Here is a 25422-nt window from a genome sequence, read left to right as displayed (position 1 = left end):
AAATGGCCATATTTGTTTTTAAAAACTCCCATCCTTTGGAACCAAATGACTGGAAATCCTCACCACCGATATAGAGAAATAAAAGCACACAAAATACCATGAGACCATCTCAGTGCAGGATTTTTGAAAGTGAAGTGGAAAATAAAATAAACAAAAAGTTTAACTGACACTCAAGATCCAATATAATTCATGTTTATTTTCACTGTGTACAGAAGGTGGAGCCAAATTCATAAGGATCTGTGAACTCATACTTCATTCTTTCTTTGAATGGTTTTCTATTTTCTTTCTAGAGGGGCAGCTAACTCAGAGGAAATATTGATCGGAATCAGTTACAATGTTGGGATAAATCCTTTTAAGTCTAACTTTGCTGGTGTCTAAGCTGTCTGTAATGGGGCTTAGAAGTTCCTTGGCATAGCTGAAGAGCATCTGAGCCTCCATGTATTACCCTTCTCCCTTTCTGTCCATCAGTGAGCCAGGAATGAATTCGTATTTCTAAACACAGCCTGGGAAAGTGAGCAAGCTGAGTATCACCATGAAGAAGTTGCAGTGAGATCTTAGTGGTATGAAGTGGCAGGCGCCAGCATGAAGGAGACAGTCACCCCAAACTTTGAACAATGTATTTTCCTTCTCTGTGATCCTCATATATTGCAACAAGAAACACTCATTTAGTTTTTGCTACTAGGTGATATTTCAAAAAGCAACTAGAGAATAGGACAGAATAATTTGGAGCTTAAAGGATGGAGCCGGGCATTAAGAAATTTTGTTTCTAATCCCGGTTGTGCCATGAGCTGTCTATGACTCAGAAGAGGTACTGATATTCTCCACGACAAAATTCCCATCTCTGTAAAATAGGTTAATATAAGGTAACTTGTTCCACATTAATATTTATAAAACGCTCTGAGATTCTAGATAGATGACTGTGCAACAGTGCAAAGTATTTCCAGAGAACAGGGGCCATGTGCTAGGCTGGGCTCTGATCCGATGGCATCTGTCACTGAGAAGTTCTCCACACTTCCATCGAGGTACTTCAGTCTTGATGTGTTTCCAGCAGGGTGTCTTATAAAATAGCAGGTTTTTTTTTCCTTTTGCAGGCAGATCAGTAAGAGCAGAATCTGACTAAGCCTCCTTTTCCCGTAGGGAATATCTAGCTTTAATAGCTAGATAGCTATTAAAATGATGAAGCTATTTAATAGCTTCATCAAAAGAGTCTGAGAGACCAGTTTCAACAAGGAATGGCAAGTGTGCTCACTAAGCAGTGAGACAGTCTTGTGGTTATCCTACTTTTTGTTATTACTATCCTTACAATTATCAGAAAATATTCTCTTTTATGCTATGTGCCACCCAAGCGGGAACAGCTACCAGCTTCAGGGATGACAATTGCCGTTGCTCTGAACAAGCGATGACCCTTTGAAATTCAGTGGGGGAAGACGGTGTGTTGCTGACCCAATGGCGCTGGGCGCAGCAGCTTCCAGTGGGCTCCAGCCCAGTGGCCCCGGCTGACAGAACATGCAAGGGCTGTGGCCAGCAACTTCTAAGCTGCGTTATATTTCTTCATGGTGTAAATTCCTTAAACAAGCGAAAACCACTGGCTGCTTTAAAAAAAAAAAAAAAAAAAATCATTAGTCTGCACATTTATGTGCTTAGGTAATCAAGAAATACCGCATTATTGTTCTTTGGACATCCTGAGAAAGCTTTGCCTCAATAGGGCATGAAACAGGGCCACGCATTATTCACAAGTCTGTCTTTAAAGCCAAATGTGTAAGAAGGGATATCGGTGTAAACGTGCCAAAGCTTACGTGCCATCCAGGGACGTGGGTGACTGCACAGCTGCCTTGAATGGCACCCAAGAAAATCTGTATTACATGTGCGTATTCATCTCAGTTTACTGTATATTCAGTTTACCCAGTCCATGAACTCCTCTCCCAGGTTGCACAGGACGAGGACAGTGCTGAGCATGGGAGTACTGGGAAGTGAATTTTGCAAACAAATCAAAAACAAGTGAAGACATGCTCTTTGTCTTAAGAGCTCCATAAATCACAGACATCCTTAACTGGGAGTAGACCATGAACCCCACTGGTATTAACGGGAAATTTTGTAATGGCCAAAGGACTGGAGAGCTTTCCAAATGAAACATTCGCCAGGGCTTTCCTGGTGAATCAGGTTACTAAAATATTTTTGAGGAAATATTTGGAGGCAATACGAGGAAAAAGTTTCTGTATAGAGTTCTGTGCCTATGTTCAGGTAATAAATAGAAAGAAAACAGTGGACTGAATTCTGTATTAACCGTGAATGTGTGTCAAAGGCTGTAAATACTAAATAATCCAATTTATGGTTCCTTTTGATAAGCCTGTGTAGAAAAGCAGCAGCGGTACGGTGGGCTCTGAACTATTTCACTGATTCAGCCGAGGATTCATGAGAGGGTGGACAGAAATCCTGTGGAAGTCACCCCAAGGTTCAGTCCCAGAGATGCACTTGACAGAGCCTGGGCTCCAGCACTGCGTCTGGGTCGCAGTGCGAACGTGCCCTTGCTGATTGTGCTGTAGGCTGCCAAACCAAAGAGAAACAGGTTCTGCAGTCCTAGCATTGCCACGCTAAAAGATTGCTTCACAAGACAGCACCTTTTGCTCCAAAAGGCAAAATGTCAATGGATGGCAATATAGGTCCCAGAGAGCTCCGGGCTCCAAAATCTTCAGTTCCATGATGTAAAAAGAGCCTGTGTTCCACAATACGAGGCTTCAAATCTAACTGTGATCTTCTTACCCATCTCTCAGTCCGTAATTAAGAACAGACTTGCAAACGTCTCATGTCTGAGACCCCCATGCTTCCCTGTTGAACACAGCTTCAGCTGAAGAGGGGCTGTGTGTGAAGACATTCGTTCAGTCTGAAAAGCTTACCTTCATTGCGATGCAAATGAGTGTGAGACTTTCTGGTAACCTTCTGAAATGGTAGATCATTGCATCATTCAGCTTCAGCTGAATATGTTCTGGTAGCAGTCTGTGAAACGTGATCGTGGAGACTTATTTCCAAACTCTAAAAGACATTTCCAAGGCATTTTTATCAGAACTAATAAAACTTCTAATTCTAGATGGTATCACAGTGCAGACTTGAAATACTTTCCCTTTTCATGTGGACAATGCCGTAGCAAAGCCAAGTGCTATGCTTATTATTGCTGCAAAATTATCCTTCCCGTGTTAACATATGCATTTTAGTTTTGCGAAGTGGATTTTAAGAGTGTTGGGCTTCTCAGAAACACTGTTTATTTAAGCGGAGAAATACTTCTCAGTCCTCATTTTAAAAAGAGAGTGCTTGACAAACTCAAAGCCTATACAGGAAGATACATGGAAAAATGCAAGATCAGGCAAGCTGGACCCTGTGATCCTGCCAGCTTTGACAGGGAATGATAGCACTGTATTCTAGCATGCTATAATTCAAGGGGTTTTTCCTGGCATAATGCTTCTTTCCTAAGGGGCAGCTTTTTCAGCATCAACATATACGACATCACAAATCTCCTCATTGTCTCAGCATCAGTGCACTCGTAGCCATGTTGGTGGCGTTTTGTACTTTGCTCTAGAATAACCAGTGTTTTATGGAGCAGTAGCAGGAGCATTATGTGTACTCTACTCACTGGCTATACCATAGTCATGAAGTCAGTGAAACACTATGGTTTGTACACGACAATTTTTTCATACCCAAGAACAAGGGCCCACAGCCTGTTAAGCACAAAGCTCCATTTCTCCCTTGCTGTGAAGAGAAAAAGCAACCTTAAAACAACACTCACAGAACATGAAGAAAAAGTTTCTTTCTGCCATATGGCTTGGACAACTGTAATAACTAAAAAAGCTGGCAAAACTAACAGCCAGTATCAAAGGAAAGGGGGCAAGCTAGGGAAACCAGCCGCCTCCGTCCGTAGCCAGAGGAGGGAGGATGGAAGGCGTACAGTTGTAGTGTACTAGCTCTTTTTCTCAAACAGGAGGCAGTGTGGTCTGCTGCAAACAGCTCCAGAGCAAGAACCAGGACGGTGTGTTTGTTTCCCAGCTTCAAAGCTCCCTGCTGAGGATCTTTCTACAAAGATCTTGTCTTAGTTCTCTTCTCCAGAGCGTTCTGGGTGAAAAACAGTGGGTAAGGGCTGTGAAAAATAAGCAGCAATATCTAGGTTGTGTTGTAGAGTGCAACATTCATTATTTCAAGAGGAAACTGTAAAGAGAATCTTTGTTTAGGAACTTCTTAATGGCCATTACTGGACTTCTCCCTTCCTTTATAGCCTTTAAAGAGCAACAAAATGCTCATCTGTGCTACTGAGCCCAGAAACAGCCCATAAGAATAACATTAATTTAAACCCAAATGAGCCTGGTACAACCCAAAATGTGAAACTTTGTTGAGAAGTGTCTAACCACAAACTCTTCTAGAGAAGCTCTTAAGCAGTCCCACAGAGGAGCTAATACCCCATGACGCAAACAAGTACAAGACCAATTCCTAATGCAGCTTGGACTCCATGTGTGAGGAGCTTAACACAGGCAGAGAAATAAATTAATCTCTGTTCTATAGAGAAGGCATTTTTCAAGGAGCCTTTAACCAGGGACTGGTCAGGAGCAAAGCCAAACTAGTTTTGTTCTAATTGAATAGATCAGTTTTGGACCATGCTTTTATTCCATAAAATGCACTCAAAAATCATCAGGAACATTTCTTATCACTATTAAAGACTGATTCTCTGTACTACGCTTTATTTTCTGAAGTTTCCTGGAAAGAGTTTCCTGGAATGTGAGATCATTTCTTCATTTCTCCCATGGGATGGACATGCACACACACACACACACAACAAAAATAATAATAAAAAAAAAAATGTGTGATGTGTATCTCCTGTAGAAACAAACACGCAGCTCCTGGTGTGTACTTTCATGTGTGCACGTAGAGGAAATAGCTGTAAGTAAACAAAGCCACGTTCACAACAAAAAGTCCAGAGGGCTTGAGAGGGCTTCCTCTCCTATGTGGTGGCAAGGAGGGAATGGAGACAAGAGCTAGGTGGTCCAGCCCTAGCATCCAGGAGGCTCACTCTGGTTACTCATTAATCCCTTTCACGCTTTTTTCCCCTTCCCTATAGTGAAACTCCTGGTGCACACCAGAGAGCTAAATTGTTTCATCTGTCCCGGGCAAGCCCAGATCTGGATGAAGTGCCACCCAGGTGCCCTCAGTGACCGGGGAGGGCGGGGGGGGCTGGTGGCGTGGCGTGGCTGCTGACTGCCCTTAGATTTGTTTTGTTACATCAGCAAGAGTGGACCTTCACGCCTTCGCTCTCTCCTTTTCCCCGGGCTGGTTTTTTGCTGTGCCTTCAGTTCTTTCCCTCCTCCCCCACCTTCCTCCTCTCCATTTGCAGCGCGCCCCTCCTCCTGGGCTGCCACCCCTCCTTCTCCCCTCCTCTTTCACAGTCAGAGGCTTGAAAACTTGTTAAAAGCTCTCCCAGTGTTCCAAGTTAGAAAAAACTTTTACGAGGTATCAGCACTTTTCTTTCATTAGTGGGGAAGGAAGGATGAAAAATACAAACCAGCAGTAGACTTTTAAAGTTTAAATAGACAGGTCTGAGTGCCTGAACGTGCTCTTCCATTTTACTTTAACCCTCCAAAGAAGTATCCTGATCCAGTTTCACTGCTGATCAGCAAGGGTAAGTTGAAAGTTTTCCTTTTTGTGTACCACTTTTTCTGCAAACACTTTTTTTTTTTTTTTTCACCGTTAAGAATTTTGTGTTGCTGCGCCGATGGTTGAACTTGTTTAAAAATAGACATCCATAAAAGTGTAAGTTGTCTTAAAGTGCTAAGCTCAAACTTGGAGGAATTCTTTTCTTTCTTTGGTCACGTTTCTATACGTTTCAGCAGATCATTACCCTTCCACAACTTCTAACCTTGCTCCACCGAGAGAGAAACTGCGATGAAGTTGTGAGAGCAGGGCTGAGTTGCAGACTTGTTGCTAGTGTTTGGGTGAAATCGCTACTCTGTGTTCTTGCCTCTGACTAAATGAGCTCTTTTAAAGAAAAAAGAAAAACAAACCCGAGGTGCGCTTCGGTCTCCTCTGTTGGACCGAAACTGCATCAGAAGTTACTAATAGGGAGACCTTGTCCTGAGTGCGTCCCCCTTTCTGCCCCACACGTTTTGCTTTCATATGGAAATCCTGATTGATGCCTAATAGTTTCTGCGGAGCAAGGTTCTTAATTAGGTGCTTTGTTAAATGCTGCAGCTACCAGAGTGGTGACTTTCACGTGGTCTTCCTGATAAGTTTTCCCCTTTTCTTTTAAAATAGATGTGATAAAATCCAGACGTGGGTTATGGATTTTTAACCTGGTTTGTGTATAGTTACTCTGTTTTAGCAACCTCGGTGAGGGATTTTAGAGAAGGAATGTGAGGTATCATGATATGCCTTTACCACGTTGGCAATGTCTGTGAAAGTCTTGGGTGGATATAAATGAAAGTTGTCTAAGAGGAACTGTGCAAGAACATCCACAATATGTGTCATAATCCCAATATGACACATTCCCTTTATATTAGCTTGAGGCTTAAATACCAAAATGCAGAGGAAAAAAAAAATAATGCTTGAGCAGCATCTCTTGGAGAACTAAAAAGCTTTTTACATTGCAAGACTTGGAGTGATTCCTTTATAGCGATTGTTGCCTGCTGCTCGCCAGTAGTTAAAGAGCAACACGAGGAGGCAGGAAAAAGAGCCTTCAGCTGAAAGACAGACGAAGCACAGAGTCTATCTTATCGAGTAACACGTTCTCCTCTTAAACAAGAATATAGTGTGCTTATGGGTGTCCTCACGTTCTGCCTTGAGATAACCAGCGAGCCTCACGAAGTGGCATATTTTGTCTGAGGAGTTCCTTTTGATTTGTGTACATGAGATTTATGATGAAAACCCCTGGTAATGGCGACAAAAATGGGCTATGGACACCTTTTGCCTGACTTCTGTGTGTGTGCGTGTCTGTGAGCGCACAGGGAGCAAGTTGGAGGACTTGCGTGAAGCTTTCATCCTGCCATTTTTAACATCTGGACAGCACACTGCACTGCAGAATTTAAGCCTCTAGTCTTTGGGATGTTTACTGAAGTGTTTCCTTCAGAAACTTCAAAGCCAAACACTGGCACTGACCCATGATACCTAACAAGCATACAAATGGGAGAGGGGTGAGCAGCAGGCTGAGTTCAGAAGAGGGAAGAGAGGGACACAAGGGATTTGATTTGCGACAGAAATCTGAATGCTTATACACTTAGGAGCGCAAACTGTAAAGTTATCTCGGCTCTCATATTGTGCAAGTACGAAAGATTAATTTTATTTGTCTCTGAAATGAATGTTGGTTTAGGCCAAGGATTCCTGTGGGCATGAGGAAGGTTAGATGACATTGAGCAATGTATCTGTTTCATCAGATAAATTGGCTCTCTCTTTCCCCCCCCGTCTCTGATGTCTCCTCCCCATGTTACCCACTAAATTTATCTCGCATGGAGGCACCTGGTCTGTTGTTTACGCCACATGTACATCTTAGAAATCCAGATTTCAAAATCCACAAGCAGGAGCACCAGAGGGCCCGAGGCCCCCTCAGGGAATTCAGCGTTTCTTCTCTTATATTCCAAAGTGAGCCAGGAGAGGGATGAATGTGCGTAGTAACACAGAGGGTAGACCTAACTTGTACAATTAGCAAATGTCTAAGAAAGTGCTTACGGTTGCTTTGGGTCCTTTTGCAACTATGCTTTAGAATTAAATTAAGTGGAGAGTGTACAACACAGGAGAGGCAAAGGCTATGGGGTAGATCCACTAGTGGTAGAACCACCAGTAACACTAGCAGACAACGAAAAAAACCACACAGTTTTGACACTTTAAATTCTAGCTACCACAACCATTTAGTGCGTAATCTTTGTCCAGTGGATGAAATGAACTGAAGCTCATCCGCAGACCTACAAATGAACTACACCTTTCCAGGGGAAAGTCTGGAAGACTGTTGATTATTTTCATAAGATTTCAGAAAACTAGCCTTCCCTATTCCAACCCATCCAAATCCCATCAGTTGTACACCTCGGCTGCTTTCTCCGTAATGCTGGTTGCTTTTGGGAACTACTCAAGCTGATTGATGTTCAAGGTCCAGAGTCTTTTGTTGGCTATTTGTGTGTGTGTGAGCACACAGAAAAACGCAGGAAAGGTAGGAAAACCAAAACTTTGCCTCGTTTCCCAACTGCTTCAGCTGCAAAATCCCGTTCTAGATGCCACACTAACACTTACTGCTCTTCCATCCACAAGCATGTGACCTTTTAACACTGTAGTCAGACCTGGGCATGTTAGCACAGCACTGAGTTTGCATTATTCTTGCTGGAAAATATGAACCAGATGACATGATGAATGCCGTCCATAAAAAAATAGGTCTAGAGTTTCTTAATTGTGGCTTACAAATCAAATTTCTTATATATGTGGTCATCCAAAACTCATGCAGATGAATGTTGTCATATCTCCTGCTGCTCTATGGCTTTTTTTCCTATCTTTACCCACACACAGTAGGACCTGGAAGAAATCCATCTTTTAAAGAGTTTACTAGGCCAGCATTAGTCTGTCTCAGAAAAAGGTTATAATCCTGTAAAGTAATAATCAGTAAGAACTCATGAAATGCACAGACTCATCATCAACCACATCCTTAATTTCCTGAAGTACTGAAATTGTACCAATCGATCAGGTCAACCTGTGTCATTCAGTGGACTCATTTAAGGTGTTTGGAATTGTTAAAAAAAGTTTAAGTCCAGAATGCTGAAGAACTATTTTTAAAGGTTATCTTCCATCCATTTCAAACTATTTACAAAGCTAGAATACTTAAATAACTGTTTGATACAAACCCTCTTTTTATACCTAGTAAACAGATATTGTAATCGGTTAATAAAAAACGGTCTTTCAGTGTCCCGAAAGCAAACAAGTTAAAGCCGATGAATGAATTTTCTCCACAACAAAACAAAGTACTGTGTTTCATAAAGCAATAGAATCCACTTAAGCAAAGGAATAATATATTTGTGCCACCACAAGGTTATCTGATTAACAGTACAATGTTTTGAATTGATGTGGGGTTTTTTATCACTGGCAAAGGCTAGTGTGTAACTGATCTCTTTAAAAAAAAATTGCTTTTCAAAACTATGTATGAGTAATTCAAGCATGGAATGTTTCCTCCTGGAGTTTATATTGCCAGAGGACATAAATGAAACTTAGCAATTTTGCATGCTGAAGCAAATTAAAAAATAGGTAGTAAATTCTCAAAATATTGCAGGTGTGGGATTAAGTAGGTCAAAACTGAAGTAAATCACGTTGCATTAATGGACCAGAGTGGAGCGTAATTAAAAAACAAACAACACATAACTGCCTAGAAATAACATGTCCTCTGTTTTCTTAATCAAACTTTCAATCTGAAATAACATTTAGACAGTAAAAAAATACGTTGAGTCTGAGGAAAGTCTGTTAATGCAGTAGTTTTGAATCATCGGAAAGCTGCCTAATTAAATCAAGAAGCTGTTACTTGAAAAAGGCTCCTTCTGTCCACTTCCACTTCTAGGACATGGAGCAAATAGCTTGCTTTTAAAACAAACTTCACGTGTTCTATAGTTACAGGCTGTTCTCTGTTTTAACAATCCCAGCCTGAGGAGGAACGTGGTCACATTTCATTCCAGCCTTTCCAGAGACCTCCGCGGTCCTGTGCCCGACTCCTTCTCTGCCACCCTGAGCCCGTAAAGACAAAGTAGCCTTTCCTGGGAAGGACTAAAGCTGGGGATGGCTGAAGGGAAGTGTCAGAGATAAACACGCCGTGTACTCCTCCCAGCGGAGGCTTCCAGATTTAAAAGTCTGGAGCTGGCCTGATGCTTTGATGGGGCTTCATTCACGCGAACAAGGAATGACGTGAGGAAGGGTCTGCACGCCGCAGTAGGTGAACTTCAGAGCAAGGCAGACGGAGGAGACGGCCCTGGGGTATTTTTCAGGGGTTCAAAGATAGCTGGCATCTGAGAGCTATGGGAGTGAGTACTTTAAACACTTGTCTCCCATTACTCTCTCAGGCTCTTTCCGATGGCAGGAACGGTGTGTTTTGATTTGGCATCTATTGTTACAATTGAGTTTGCCAGACTTAGAATCTTATGTTTCCAGTGACTCACTGCTTCTTGAGAGAAAATCTCCAAGGCGCTAAAATTTCCTATTTTATGAATTATCCAAAAAGGGCTTTTTCTATAAATGACCTTCGCTATGGAATATACCCATGATGCGGTGGGGAGGAAATAATTTGGACATTATCAAAACTATTAATACTAGGAAGGGATTACTCAGCATGCACGGAACAAATGTCTACACCCAGCAGCATCTACTTTAAAAGGGAAACTTTGTGATTATTTTTCCTTTTAAGTGCCCGATTTCACATGCTTGTTCATGTGGGGCATGTTAAAATGTAAGTTTTTATGCAGATAAGGTTATCATTCTCCAGTTGATAAGAACCCTATAGTGAACTTTGTTTTCCCTAGGAATCTAACCCATCAAGTAAACCATTTCATTTCTTTTATGTCATCCTGTGTATTTCCAGATATCCCCGAGAAGCTGATGGTGTCCCAGAAATGTGCACTTTAAAACTCAAGTCGAGAGAGACAATTTAAACTTGCAGTGTTCAACGCTTGGAATGCAAACCACACGCCAGGAGTTGCCTTGAAAAGAGAAAGAGCTCATTTACCTTTTTTTCTTGCTAAATCTTTTTTCCTTTCAAAACAAAGTGAAGGAATTTAAATACAAAGACATGCAAATACAAAGCTGAAACTACAATAAATTAAGCAAGCCACAGATAAACAGGAAACCAGTTCCTCCAATATGGTAACATGAGCTTAGCTGTGCTTCACGTATTTACTATTTTTGATTCCTTCATAAAACTATAGGTAAAGACTACTAACCATGATCTTTGTGCTGGAAATACTAATGTATAAACTTTATTTAGATAGCAAGTTTTTTCTGAAGTTAACTATAGTATAAGCTGGGCATCATTAGGAACTATACTTTTAAGTGTATTACAGACAACATAGTGATAGCCAAGAACTCAATTTCATTTTGCTGTAGTAAAAATAGCACACATTTTGCAATGATAAAATCTTAGGTATCTGACCCTAACATTAACTTAGTGTAACATTTTCATATAGGTTATACTAGGGTTTGCTTTCTTATCCTCTTAAAGAGTGAACATAAAAATTACCGTGGATGATCCACACTGAAAGAGAGAAATCTTTCATGTATTCCTAGCACATTCGGGCAGTGCCACTGTGTACTTCCACATCCTGTTTCAGCAGTGTGTCACAGCTGTTTTCTGCCTGAGGCAGGTGTAGATCATCGAACTGAGGCTGCCACCAAGGAAGCTGAGCCAACCACGGTGGCAACTGAGGGTTTCATGGACTCCTTGAAAACTGGAGTGAACTTAGAAACCTCCTTTTTCATTGTGCTCTGAGACATTATATGTTACTTCCTCTTTTCAGTTTCCCTGCGTTCCCACTCCACCTGCAGACTAATTAAAACTCTGGTTTCTCTTCAGATCATGTAAAAAACATGAGTTAAAACGAAGCTGACGTCCCTGCTCTGTTAGTCTCAATCTGTGATTCACTGTATCGATGGTATAAAAGCTCTGTCTTAACCATCACTATTTTTTTTCTTTGTGTCCTTCTTTAGCCAGCATCCTGTGAAGATGGGTGATTGGAGTGCCTTAGGAAAACTTCTTGACAAGGTTCAAGCCTATTCCACTGCCGGAGGGAAAGTGTGGCTGTCTGTCCTCTTTATTTTCCGAATCTTGCTACTGGGGACAGCAGTTGAATCTGCTTGGGGAGATGAACAGTCTGCTTTCCGGTGCAACACTCAACAGCCTGGTTGCGAGAACGTCTGCTATGACAAGTCCTTCCCCATCTCCCATGTGCGCTTCTGGGTTCTGCAGATCATATTTGTGTCCGTACCTACCCTTTTGTACCTGGCGCACGTGTTCTATGTAATGAGGAAAGAAGAGAAGCTGAACAAAAGAGAAGAAGAGCTCAAGGTGGTCCAAAATGATGGTGTGAATGTGGATATGCACCTCAAGCAAATAGAAATTAAGAAATTCAAGTATGGGATTGAAGAGCATGGCAAAGTGAAGATGCGTGGGGGACTGCTCCGTACTTACATCATCAGCATCCTGTTTAAATCTGTCTTCGAGGTGGCTTTCTTGCTGATACAGTGGTACATTTATGGGTTTAGCCTGAATGCCATCTACACCTGTGAGCGAGATCCATGCCCACACAGAGTGGACTGTTTCCTCTCCCGTCCAACTGAGAAAACCATCTTCATCCTCTTCATGCTGGTCGTGTCCTTGGTGTCTCTTGCCTTGAACATCATTGAGCTTTTCTACGTGTTCTTCAAGGGTGTCAAGGATCGCGTGAAAGGGAAAACCGACCCCTACTCCCACAGCGGTGCCATGAGCCCTTCCAAGGACTGCGGCTCCCCCAAATATGCTTATTACAATGGCTGCTCCTCACCGACTGCCCCCTTGTCTCCCATGTCTCCCCCGGGGTACAAGCTCGTTACCGGAGACAGGAACAATTCCTCCTGTCGTAACTACAATAAGCAAGCCAGTGAGCAAAACTGGGCCAACTACAGCGCGGAGCAGAACAGAATGGGGCAAGCTGGCAGCACCATCTCCAACTCGCACGCCCAGCCCTTCGACTTCTCCGATGAGCACCAGAACACTAAAAAACTGGCGTCGGGACACGAGTTGCAACCGCTCACCATTGTGGACCAGAGGCCCCCCAGCAGAGCCAGCAGCCGAGCCAGCAGCAGGCCTCGACCTGACGACCTGGAGATCTAAGCTTCTAGCTGCAGTACTTGCTCTACTATGAAACGACGTGCATTGGAAGATGCAGTCAGTGCTGATCTTGTTCCAGTGGAGGTGGTACTTAACAGTCTCAAGCAGGAGATTTTAACAATCATAAAAACAAACAAACGAGTGAACAAACTTTTAAAATACTTGCTGTTTTTTTGGGGGGATGTGGGGTTGGTGTGGGGTGGTACAGTACACATTGGTATTTAATGTAGCTGGTTTAAAGAATTTAAATACTAAAAAAAAAAAAAAAGAAAAAAGGAAAAGGATAGGTAGTCAGTACTAAGGTAGGGGGTTGTTTTTCTAGAAAGGCTGTAAATATCTGAGTGTATGTGTATGTGTGTACTATCGTGTTTGTTTCTAAAGAATCTTCTGTAATACTAAAACCCAATAATAACTGAACTCACATTTGTCAGGGTGAAGTGCTGCCTGAAGATGAAAGCATTTTTCCTATTCAACAAGCAAAAAAGTCCAGGATTGCCTCTGATCATTTCCCTGTCAAGAACATTCCATTTTTAGAAAGTGCACTTTGAAGGTAAACTTTCCTACATGGTCCTCCAGGTTGTCGAAAGGCTCCTGTGAATACAATCTACAGCCTTTGAGTCATTCAACTCAGATTTCAGACATGGCCCACCAAGAAATACTTTGGTCACCTGCCTTTCCAGCCCTTCGCACAGGTAGATTTTGTGATGTGCGTAAGCGGGATGGCTCCACACTTGCAGAACCGGCAACCACACTTTCTTGCTCACAGCAATATTCGTGTCCTGCTGCTCACGTACAGTCTAATTAGCGTCATATAAAACCCAGTTTGCTGCCACTTGCAGATTTAAGCGTTAAGACAGGCAAGCAACTGCCTCTAGTGAATTTTATCACACCTTTATGTATATTAAGGGTGTATATATATGTGTGTGGATGTGGAGGTGAAGGTATACACAGAACAGCCTTAGAAGCATACATTGAGAAATAAACACACACAGATTACTAGCAGTTGACACTTTTTCATGGGTATTGTGAAGATGTGGGCCACTATGGTGTTTACATTCTCTGATTCCTTCAATGCAAGTGAAGCACATGTCATTATATTTTTTTAATTCTATAGAATATTTTCCATGTATCCTAAATGGATGCTTTTTTAAAAGTAAAAAAAAAATAAAAAGGGCCTAATCCTGGATGTCTTGCTCTGGAAAATCTCTCTTTTAAGTCAGTGGGAGTTTTGCCTGAACGAAGGCTACAGGATCAAGCCCAAGATGTAGCGAACCATGTTCTTTCTGGCATGAATGAGTTTCTTTTGTAGAAGTTAGGGGTGGAAAAGACCCATTAGGTCATCTAGCCAATCTCCCTGATAGGTAATAATGATGCTTGAATGATAGAAGATGTAGTACTGTAAGCAAGCTTTAGTCTTTTATGTGAGAAACTTAGAAGAAATGCTTTGTGCTGGATTAATAATAAGATGCCTACATGACTTTTGCAGTAACTGGTATTTTTCTTGTTCTAAATATTCACATTTACTGAACTGTAACGTCCACTCCGAGTTTTGACAGTTAGGTCTTTCTAGATGGCTCTAGCAACTTTAGTGTTTACACTTAGATTTTGTTTGAAATGCAAGTGAAGTTGAAAGGATTTTTAAAGAGTACAATTCTAGCTAATTTATTTGAAATATATGCTAAAGAAATCTACCAGTTTCTTCAAATGCATAGCCTCTTAGCTGAACACAGATTGACCAAGGAAATACATAGCTTGGTTTCATTTTGCAGCAACAGCAACACAGATAAATTGTTTCATTTAATACATTATATTAATTTGTTTGACATTCCATGTTAAACTACTGTTGTGTTCAACTTCATTGCATGTATGCAACCATAGTCCGTTGGATCATGTTGTCTGGAGAACATTAGTCAATAAAGTTTTAATTTAGTATAAATCTATTTTCTAATTGTCTTTTACTGCTTTATATGTCCATATATCTTTTGATTCTGTCTTATAATCCAAACTCATTTCTTCCCTCTTCATTTTTCCCCAGTCACTGCATTTCAGCAGTATTCTTGATTTAATCCATCTGGATTTACTTTGAACTGAAATTTCACAGGATCAGATTCAGATACCTTCACTACACTGGAAAAACAAGCATCGTTTGTGTCACTCCTGCAACAAAGTCATAGTCAGCATGAACTACTGTTATAGAAATCTTCCCATGAGCCTCAGAAAATATATACTTAATTGCAAACTATTAAAAAAAGATAGGAGTAAGATACTATCGCATAATTTTTCAAACTATTTTTATATATGGCCTACATTCAACATTATGAAATCATTGCCTCTAGTTTATGTTTCCCCAGGTAATCAGATTGCTTGATTGACAATCAGTTTCTGGAATCAAATCCTCATTCCTTCAGAGTCAATGGGAGAAAGGTACTGATTTTGATAAGGCTGGGATTTCATATACTGTCTACTGCTTCACCATTTAGGTCCCTATCACTAAGGAAGACATGCAGCGCTTCAGTTTCCAGCATTGAACTCTGAAGGGAAGATGATTCAACTCCTTTTTTTATTTGAAAAATCAAAATATAATGATCATGCAGTTATTGTACAGCTTCCTGCTTTCAAATTTGGCTTGCCATTTTAAGTCCAAATTTTTCCCCCACCTATTCGTAAAGAAGGGGAAAAATAAGCAGGACCGTGGTAGTGGATTTACAGCTCTGAGAGATACTACACAAGCACCAGCACAAGGAATGGCTCCTTGAAATAGTCCTTAAATAATAACAATGAGTCATATTTAAGCTTGCTTGTCCTAGTTCGTCTGTACAAAGGGAAGGGCATTCCAAGCGTTTTGTGAGGATCATGCCCTTGGAAAGGTGGATACAGAAACATCCAGAAAAGGGCTCACCCTGAGATGAAATCTCACGTCTCCTAGACAGGCTGATTGTCACATACGTCCAAAGTTAAGGTCTTAGTTCCTTGAAGCGTCTTGGACAACTGATACAAATTAGTGCTTCAGTGACAAAGCGCTCTGAGTGATTTTTTTTGGTGGTAATGCGCGAGCGTGTGTGTAGAGTGAAGATATTCCATGGGACATTTCTCCCACTTAGATTTATTTCTGTGGAGTGTATTTATTACACACTGCAACATCATCACAGGGACATAATTTTGTGTGGCTTTCATCCAATTCTTTATATGCTTTGTCCTGGTGCATCTCTGCAGCAGCAGTTGCATTGTCTGCAGCTGACAAAAAAATAACGTGTGATACAATGCTAGTGCATACTTCTCAACCTCTGTAGAAGGATATGTTAGATACTGAATTCAAACTAGAAAATATCCTGTCAAAATACACATCTCTGAAGGTAATTAAAATAAAAGCAGGGTTACAAACAAAAAAGCAGGAAAACCCAAATTCAAAACCTGTAAACTATTTAAAATTTGTGTCGATGTTTTGTGTAGAAGTATTTTGAAAAAAGGCAAATTCATCCTAAGGCTCCCACCCTGCCCCAGTAATTTGAAATGTCTGTAAAGAGTAAAGTTAGAAATGCAAGTTACAAACAGCCTAAAGTCTATATGCAGATCATGTAATTTAAAGATGTTTTAAACACAGTGAGCACACACTGAAGGTTGTTTCCTAAATTAGAAATGAAATTTCCATATTTAAAGCGGAAACTACGGTAAGAGTTTGAGAACTGGAACAAACTTTTTGAGTCTACCTGTCACACCCCTTGAGATTGGTCATTTTTAACGGATGTACTCGTCTCACCATTGCAGAACCGAGGCTGTCTGCAGTGCTGCTGTGCTACACAGCATCACCAGCTCCACTGCGAGTTACTACCATGCTGGCATTTCCCTCAGAATTTCTCTGCAGCTTGGTATTGATTCAAGAAAAAAAAAAAAATTAGTGATGTAAGGTGTAGAGTTTTGCAGCTCAGACCTGGGAGTCGATCCAGATCTGAAGTTACCTTGGCTGGTTAATGTGGAGTTCTGTGTATGTCAGGTCAAAACCTCCAAACCTCCTCTAGTTTTGGTGGCGGCTGTTTCTACCCCACTGGGTCAGGACTACTTTTAATTCTTTTTGTAAATTTTCCATGATTACCACTGCTCCTTTTTCCAGAATTTAAATAAAATAGGACAGAAAATAGGATTTACCTTCCTCCAGTAGAACATTTTCTCTCTATTTATTGCTAATCCAAACCTGTCAAGACCAAGTCTTCTGCTGAGCTCATGAACTACCCCTGATATACAATATTTTTTTAAAGCAGTGTATTATACAAAAGGTCAGATTGACCATAATCTCCTTGAAGATGTCTTCCTTTCGGTCTCATGCTATTCACTCCAGCAATTTGCAGTTAGATCTGCCAGAGGACTCTGACAACTGGGGGGGGGGGTGCAAGGCCCTTGAGGATTTCTCTGGCAAAAAAAGCAGTCCTTGGGGTGGTACAGAGATGTTGAAGCGACTTCAACATTACCCCTATATTACTTTCATTTCTACTGCCAACGTAGACAATAAGGTCAGAAGCATAAGTCATGCCTGAGAAATCACTACCTAGACATATTCTCTGGCTCGGTCCCTTGAAACTATTTGAGGGTCCTCCATTTTATTCTAATTTATTCTAAAATAATGGCTCTGGAAACACGGAGCTGTAAGAACAGCTCTGCAAAGAGATGACTGCCTTTCCCTGGCATAAACCATGTGCTTTTGACTGTGCCCAAGGACATATTCACACCCAGACTCTGTCAGTCCTGGAAAGTGTGTCAGATGTAAATTACATGATGCTAGCACATCACTAGACTGAAACAGGAAGAGCTTATTCGTTCCTGTACTTATTTAAAAGGTATTTTGATAGACACAAAAAAAGAATGCCGGTCTTAAACTTGCCCTAAATACTTCCTAACGTCCAGCACTACCAGGAGACCCTATGAAGCAATACAGACGCTGTGATGTATACGTGGTAAGCATTATCTTTGGGTACGGTGTCTAGAAACTGTTTAAACAGAGACAGCTGCTCAATAAACTGGTAAAACCAACTGCTTCCAAAATGGCCGCCCTCACTCTTTTCTCATGGTAGCCAAAATGCTGCATCCGCCTTAGTGGCTTGCTGGAATTTGCAATGCAAAGACACCTTAAGTAGAGACAGACATGTTTTTACAGCGATCGTTTTGTGTTAACTCCTTTTAAGTGCCAAAGAAGCATAGTGCTAGCTGCTAGAGGCAGAGGGTCGAGGACAGGCTGTACCGGGTTAGTAATAATCAAGGGAGTCAACTGGTCAAAAGTAATGGCTTTCTGGTGACTGCGGACTCTCCCATCACTTAAAAAGACCAGGTCTCTGCTACTATGTTGAGGAAATGTGCATAACAAAATGAGACATGTGAGCTTAGACCAGCATAAAAGGGAGAATGTTCAGACATTTAAATTGCTTCTCGAAACAAGCCTAGACCGCAGTTGCGTACTTCCCATTAGAACTGACAGAAAATGCTCACATGAGTTCCAGGGTTTCAGTCATTTAAATCAATGTAAAAGTTCCTCACAGTTTCAGACATAAACAGGTTGGATCCAGAAAGATTTATTATGGCATCTAATTTTCATTGATATAACTGCAAAGGGAAAGTTGATGGGTATAAGCTACTAAGTCTTGAATGGTGACCACTTGAATATGTGTAATCATACTATTTCCTCACAGCTTTCTTTTTACCATAACTCAGTGCAGAGACAAGTTTATGACAAGTAATCTAAAAGAAATCTAAATTTAAAAGTATGAAAAGTTGCTTTTTTTACATACAGACGTGAACTCTGTAAATGTAATGAAATACATTTATGTGATGTCCATGTCAGATTTACACAGGACTACATCAGGGAGTGTAGGCTACTCTATAACATGCGTCTAACTCTGCTGGGTTGGGCAGTTGAGGAGCGAAATCTTCACTTTGCCTCTCCTCATCCTTGTTAGAAAGTTTTTCATATCCCAAACACCTGAGCTGTTTTTCCATGCTGCTGAATGCGTCTCTGTTCTCAGTACCTCTTTTGTGAGCTTTGCTAGGGTAGAAGTCTTTGTGTCCTCCTCTTCCTCCTTCTTTTTTGAGCTATAATATAAACTCTGGAGGGGAAAGCATAAGCAGCCCCAAATATGTAAGGAAATACAATGACAATTGATAGCGAAACAGTGCGATCACGGAATATGCAGTAGTTCTCTTTTACACGTCTGCAACTAACTGAATAGGAAAACAGCATGGAAAATAGCTTAAGGGATTAGAAAAGCCTCTGGATACTTCAGCATCTTAAAACCACCGGTCCTTGCTGAAACAGGCTTTTTCAGTCTCAGCCTCTGCTGAGTCATAGAGTTTGCTGCCTTTGAAGGTTGAAGTAGCTTGGCTCAAAATTGAAGTTGTTCTGGAAAAGTTCAAACCTTCACTAATGACCATATTTGCATGCTATTCTCAGTGGTATTTACATATAATAGGACACCCTCCACAGGGAGGCCTTTTCAAAACACAGGCTCTGCTTACACTTTGAATTTCCCTATTCAAAAGGGAATATTCAAAATTATCTATGCATCATTACTTCAAAGTGTTTCGCTGGGAGTACTCTGCCATATATTTGGGAGGCTCATCATAGTTGTTTGAAAGCTGAATAGGTAGCCAACTGTAAGATTGTCACCTGGGTTTTGTGTGTGGAGGTGAAGAAGTATTACTTAGGCAAGAATCCTACCTGGTCTGACCTGGCTTACTTCTGTTGAGGACAAGGAGTTTCTGTTGAGTGACATGAGATGAAACCCCTGCTCTGAGCTTTACTTAGTACCTTCTTTTATTCAAGTCCCTGTCATTTTATTTCAGGAGCACACAGAGGATCCAACTGTGAATCCGTGGGTCTTGTGTAACTTGCTGAGGCCTAGGACAGTCCCCGAGGAATTTCTTCTGCCTCCATTTTGGTTGTTGGTACCCCCCAGCTCTGTGGACTTTGGACTGACTGTAGCACTCAGGCCCTCAGTGGTAGGGTGGGTGTTCAGTTAGTGCTGCCAAAGGGTGTGCGGGTAGAGAAAGTGGGTCTGGATTGTTTCCCATAGGATTCCCTGTAGAATCACAGCAAACTAGTCAATCACCGTTCCCTGTCCTGAAAAGTCTAGCTGAAAAGGTGTGAAGGTATTTCTGCATGGATGATACTGATAACTGTAGAAATTCATCCCTCTTCCATCCTGTCTGGGGCTTCAGCTGGGAGCTGTAATAACCTGTTAATCTCCTTCGTCTTCTCCTCCACTCTTCGCACGCGGCCATCTTCTCCCAATACCCACTTTTTTTTCTGCATATCGCTTATGCAACAGGTATTTAATGTTTTGTACTGAAAAAGCTTTCTGTAGTGATTATTTTTTTCCTTGCATCATGTGGTAAGGAGCACTCTAAGATATTTGAGTATCCTGCTCCATTAAATATCTGTTAATTAACAAGCTGATGTTTCTCCTATTTCATTCATTTAGAATGAGTGAATTTATTCTATTCGTTTCATTCAGAATGAATCTCACAGGTGTTAACTACTATAACTAAATTTTGGCTGACAGCTTAGAAAGTCATTTTGTATCTCATCTCATAGGAGTCCACATTTGCTTCAATCGCTTTCTTTTTTGTAGTATTTTATAATTAAGGAAGACAGCAGAGAGACTCAGGATGCTAGTTATCTACCTTAACCAGATGCAGTGAAAGTGCAAGGACATGGAGTTTGTCCAAATCTTCCTCCCACCTTAGTCCCAAAGGGACTTAAAGCTGGGCTTCCACTAATGATTCTGTATGCTATACAAATAGTAATACCTGAAGTTGCACTGATACAGCAATTTTCATCTTCAAAGTACTTTGAAAGCCCTATATAATTAGCGTGCTATGGAGTCATCTCTTATGATACTGCATGAACTCCACTACTACCCACTGTAGAAGCCAAAAAGGGAATCTGAACAGCCACAAAGATTATACATAACCTCCATTATCACTACTAGATGAAATAAAAAATGCTGAACAAGGGTATTTTAGTACTTCACTCAGGAGGAGGATCCACAGCTAGCAGGAAGCCAGTCTCCCTAAGATAAGGAAACAGGAATGTTTTCTTTGCTGGTAATCTACTATCTACTACTTCAGATCTCTAAACACATTTTACCTTGAACTATGTCTCAGTCAAGCTGGCAGCAGATCACAGGTAGATTATCTAATTACATGGACTCTTCATCTTCATGCAACTAGAATACAACCATCTTTTTTTTTATTAAGAAGCTTTAATTTGATGGAGCCAAAAGGGGTGCAGACATAATAAATATAACATTAAGTAGGTTTCTACAGACTTTAGTGAGGCTCCAGGGGAGGAACTTATCTGGAGTAAACCATGGGCAATTGACCATCCAGATGAGCACAATTCAAAGATGATAGTATTTTCCAAGTATTTCCAGCATGCTTACAACAGGTCCTTGTGAATGTTGAGGAGCTTGCTCTTTGAACCAGCTTGGCATTTGCTGGAGATTGTCATCCCAACATAAATTTGCAGACGGCCTTTTCAAAACTACACCATTAAGAAAAGAGAAGGAAAAAAGAGCAGTAGCAGCCCATTCAATCTGGCGAACATAACAGTGCAGAGGAACAGAACATTTTGGATAAAGAAAACTTGGAGTATTTCTGGACTTTAATGATTTCTGTCTTCCCCAGACTTGTACACTGACTAGCATGTATTTTTTCAGCAGAGAAGCTAATGTGCTTTATTTGCCTTTTCCAAATAAATTTTCCTATAGAGATTTAATGGGGCAAATGGATACCCTTTTAAACCACAGTGTATATTAATAGTCATCTGAAGAATAGTCTGGAGACTCAATTTCAAAAGTTGTGATCAGGCAGAAGTAACTGTGCTTCCCATGCAGTTAATGGACACACACGTCCACATGCCTTGATTTTTGCTCCATTTTAAGATCAGTGGTTTGTTTGTTGTTTTGTGGTTTTTTTTTAATTGTGTTCTTCGCAGTTATATTTAAGTATCACACAAAACCATAAACATAACCATATGTCAGAATGAGGTTTTTACTGACGAGCGATGGTTTGGACTGTCTTTTTGCTTTTATTTTTACTGCTTATTCCATTTGCTTTAGGTAAAATATATTCTCTCTGTGTGTTATATTCAGCATATTTTTAGCTACTCCTGGACTACTTAAGGAAAAGTCAGCAGATGACCTCAAGAGTATGAGAGATATCTCCTAAAGCTTCATTTTCTCTTTCCCATGGTGCACCAGGAGAGTTTCCTTAGCTCGGGCACAACAACCAACTGTCTGCAAATAAGAAATAATGTTTGGGGAAAACAGCAACACAAGAAAAGGGCTGGGGGAAAGCAGCAAGATGAATCCTTTGGGCAGTCCTTCCACAGTTCAAGCAACCACAGCTGTCTCAGTTCTCTAACAAGAGAAGTTAGGCTTCCACGCCGGCTATTTTTACAGTGGTGGAACTGCAGGTCTCAGGGCAGGAGGAAGGAAAGGGAGTGACCAGTCACAGTTACATGAGAGGTGGTGTAGGAAAAAAGGTTGACAACCGGGAAACGGATGTTTGAAAAGAAAGAGTTGCAGGACAGTAGCTGTTCTGTGATCTTCCCATATGCAACAATAAAGGAACTTTGAATTTGAGATTACATTGTGGAAGGTGTTGGAGGTGAGAACCTTGGAGCTTAAGAGTCTCCAGGAACTCATGGAGTTTCTCTGGGGCTGAGAGTGCACTCTTTTGAAACATACGATGAATACGTATCTCAGCAGATAAATGTAGCTTGCTTCACAGTTCTGCTGAGCAGTACACAGCCATGCTGAGGCATGTTGCCTGGTTCAAGGGTGTGAGGAGGAAACTTACTCCTTTTTTTTTCCTGATTCAGACTTCATTTTCAAAACCATCCGTGCAGTTGTGTTTTCCTGCTGTTACTCCCTGTTGGACCCCTGTTTGGCCCTGCTTAGTTTATTATTTATCTGTCATTGCCTCTTTTTTTTTCCTCCACGCAGTGGTCAGTGGTCTGAGCAAGCACCCAGAGATATGGCCAGCCCTAGGACCGGGGGCACTATTTCCACATCCTAGCAACGCTGCGGCTGAGTCAGTGTGTCCAACAGAGAAGCTGATGTGAGGAGCCGGGGCTGAGTGCCACAGCAGTGTGGCTGCACGGCTTCGGCAGCTGTCACACCCTGCTCCGCTGAGTCACCAGGTGGCACTGGCCCAGGCTGCTGCTGGCTCAGAGATGGGCAATCTCAGAGAACTGCACCCAGCTGCTGTGCACAGCAGACCTACCCGGCACCTTCTTCCACCCTCCTCCTCCTCTTAGGTTTTACTTGCCTCTTGGATCCCATCTGCGCCCTGTGGCATCTCACCTTCAAAAGCCACTAGCTCTTCTCTTCTTTGTTCTGTTTTCCATTGCTCTGGGCCATGCTCAGACAAGCTTTTCAAACTGGGAGCTTTTCAGGCATTCCCTAGCAAATGGAAATAGGCCATTTGCAGCAGCATGCAAATTGAGCAATTGATCTGTTAATGGTGAAATGTATTGGGCAAAGGAGGAAGATTCATTTTGCAGGTTTTAAGAACCAGAGTGTCAGAGAAATGATTCTTTTGGCCCCTGCGTGCTCTTGGGCCCTTTAATGAATTTACAAGTGAATGAACTGGAAGTCTTACGTAGCTTTCTCTAGGCAACATTCATCATGAATGAACACATTTCTCATAGATTTTTTACTTCCTTCACTCACTCTTGAAAAACTTAAAGCTGACATCCATTTTCTAAAGTCTTTAGTGAAATTTCTCAACGTGACCTGATGTCACCCATGACTTAACATCTGAATTGGGACTTGTCTGAGATAATAGCAGTGACTGCAGGTCACTGGAAGAAGACTCAGGAAATCTCCAGTCTGTGAGTGAATTACCTTGAGTGCTGGATTTCCTTTCTGAAAAATACTGATTGTAGTCCCATCCCTTGTCAGCCTTATATATGGAAATTGTAAGGTCTGCGGACAAGGAGATGACTAGTGTTGTGCAGAACTAGGTTTACCTGAGACATTAGGAGAGCTCACCTTTGGAGAAGGGATACAGTCATTGCTCTGGGCTGTCCACCCTGTCCTCACGGCAGGAAGATCTGGCCCACTGATCGGTCAGTTCCTGCAGAGATTTCATGTCCAAATTAGTATTCTAAAGCAAGTTCTCATCGCTAATAATTTAAATGAAATCTCACTGCAGCCTAGTGGCTCCGGAGCAGACGCATGCATTGGTCTGTTCTCTGAGCAGTGCAGGTGGAGCAAGCAGCTGAGCACCTTGTCTGCCATCGCTACTGACAGCACCATCATTTGTCTGTCAAAAGCATATAGACAGAAATTCAACTACCAAAGAACCCCGGTACACTTGAGTACAGTTGGTCAAAAAGTTTTCTGTTTTCCATAAGCATTTAATTTTGCAGGAGCAAAAAGGAAAGTGAAATTCCAACTGAAAATGTTAGTGAAAAAGGGAGTGCGCTCATTTGGAAAAGCTACTCTAGGTCTTCACGGCAGCTGCTGTCTGCACTAAGCTTTCCTGGCTGGGTTCCAGGCTACTTTAAAGGTCCCATGATGCACCATGGCCAGCCCTCTTCTCTGTTCCCGTGGTGCATCCCGGAAAATCCAAAATATGTTGCACCAGAGGGAGTATTCTTTTCCATTCATAAATATTCACAAATACTCAAAACCCAATGTGATCATGGAACCTGATATGTAAAATGCCTTCCAAGTTTTTTTCATTAAATGCCCTGATTAACTTGTGTGTCCTAATCAAGAATGATAGCAGTTTCATGTTTAAGGCTGATGACTGAAAGTAAGCAGAAAGGGGCACAAGGCGAAAAAATTTGGGACAGAAACTCTTTTTGCCATCTGGATTCGTAACACCTTTTGCTTACTGAGGTAGAATCGTTTCTAATATTGCTTGGTTTTTAAATGGCTGCTTCACAGGTGGCGAAATATTGCACATGGTGGTTTTCATGCTGGGTGCCAAGCTCGCCACAGGTAGCTCGATGAGGATCTTGTGTGCCCACAGAAAATCTGATTGAAGGGAAAGCAGGTGGCTGAAGTGCAAAAAAAAGGAAACAGGTCTAACTCCTGCTGGGAACTCCTGCTGCAGGGTGGGGAGACTCGGTGGCGATGCTTACGTGCCTGAAACCTCGCCAGCATTGGTCGTCTGGTTGCTCCTGCACTTGATGAATCGGTTCTCAGAATCCCTCCTGTGCATACCTTTTCTCGACGCTTCGGGTGAGCGCTACCTCAGTCTATTTTTAACAGCTACACTTTCCATGATTAGATTTTAACACTATTTATTTATTTAAACGGAACCAAACAATTCCGCATAAGCTGAACATTCCAGTGGGCATCGCGCTTGGCCACGCAGAGGAGTCTAAATCTAGATTAAATTACATTCCTTGAATGGTAGAAAAAGCTGGGTCATGTGCCGAAGCTTGGTGAGGAATAACAGAGTCATTCTTTCATAGATTGCAAAAACTTTCTTAAGGAAAGATAAACAGGTTAAAGGTCTCTCAATGACTGCACTGTCTATACATAGCAACTACCCCTTGCTTTTCCCCTCCC

The 25422-nt window shown here is 41.6% G+C and overlaps 1 protein-coding gene across 1 annotated transcript; it reads left to right on the top strand.

Moving 5' to 3' along the window:
- Positions 1-4957: 4957 nt before the first annotated feature.
- On the top strand, positions 4958-14783 carry GJA1 (gap junction protein alpha 1). The gene is made up of 2 exons (XM_074580852.1): positions 4958-5656; positions 11689-14783. Exon 2 carries the CDS (start codon positions 11705-11707, stop codon positions 12848-12850), a length of 1146 nt encoding a protein of 381 aa, XP_074436953.1. The 5' UTR covers positions 4958-5656; positions 11689-11704; the 3' UTR covers positions 12851-14783.
- Positions 14784-25422: the final 10639 nt, after the last annotated feature.

The sequence above is a fragment of the Larus michahellis genome, chromosome 3 (genome assembly GCF_964199755.1).
Source record: "Larus michahellis chromosome 3, bLarMic1.1, whole genome shotgun sequence".
NCBI lineage: Eukaryota > Metazoa > Chordata > Aves > Charadriiformes > Laridae > Larus > Larus michahellis.
This window is presented reverse-complemented; position numbering and strand designations above follow the sequence as displayed.

Bases quoted from the DNA above. Each gene is read 5' to 3' on its own strand.
- GJA1 (XM_074580852.1), top strand. From the start codon at position 11,705: ATGGGTGATTGGAGTGCCTTAGGAAAACTTCTTGACAAGGTTCAAGCC.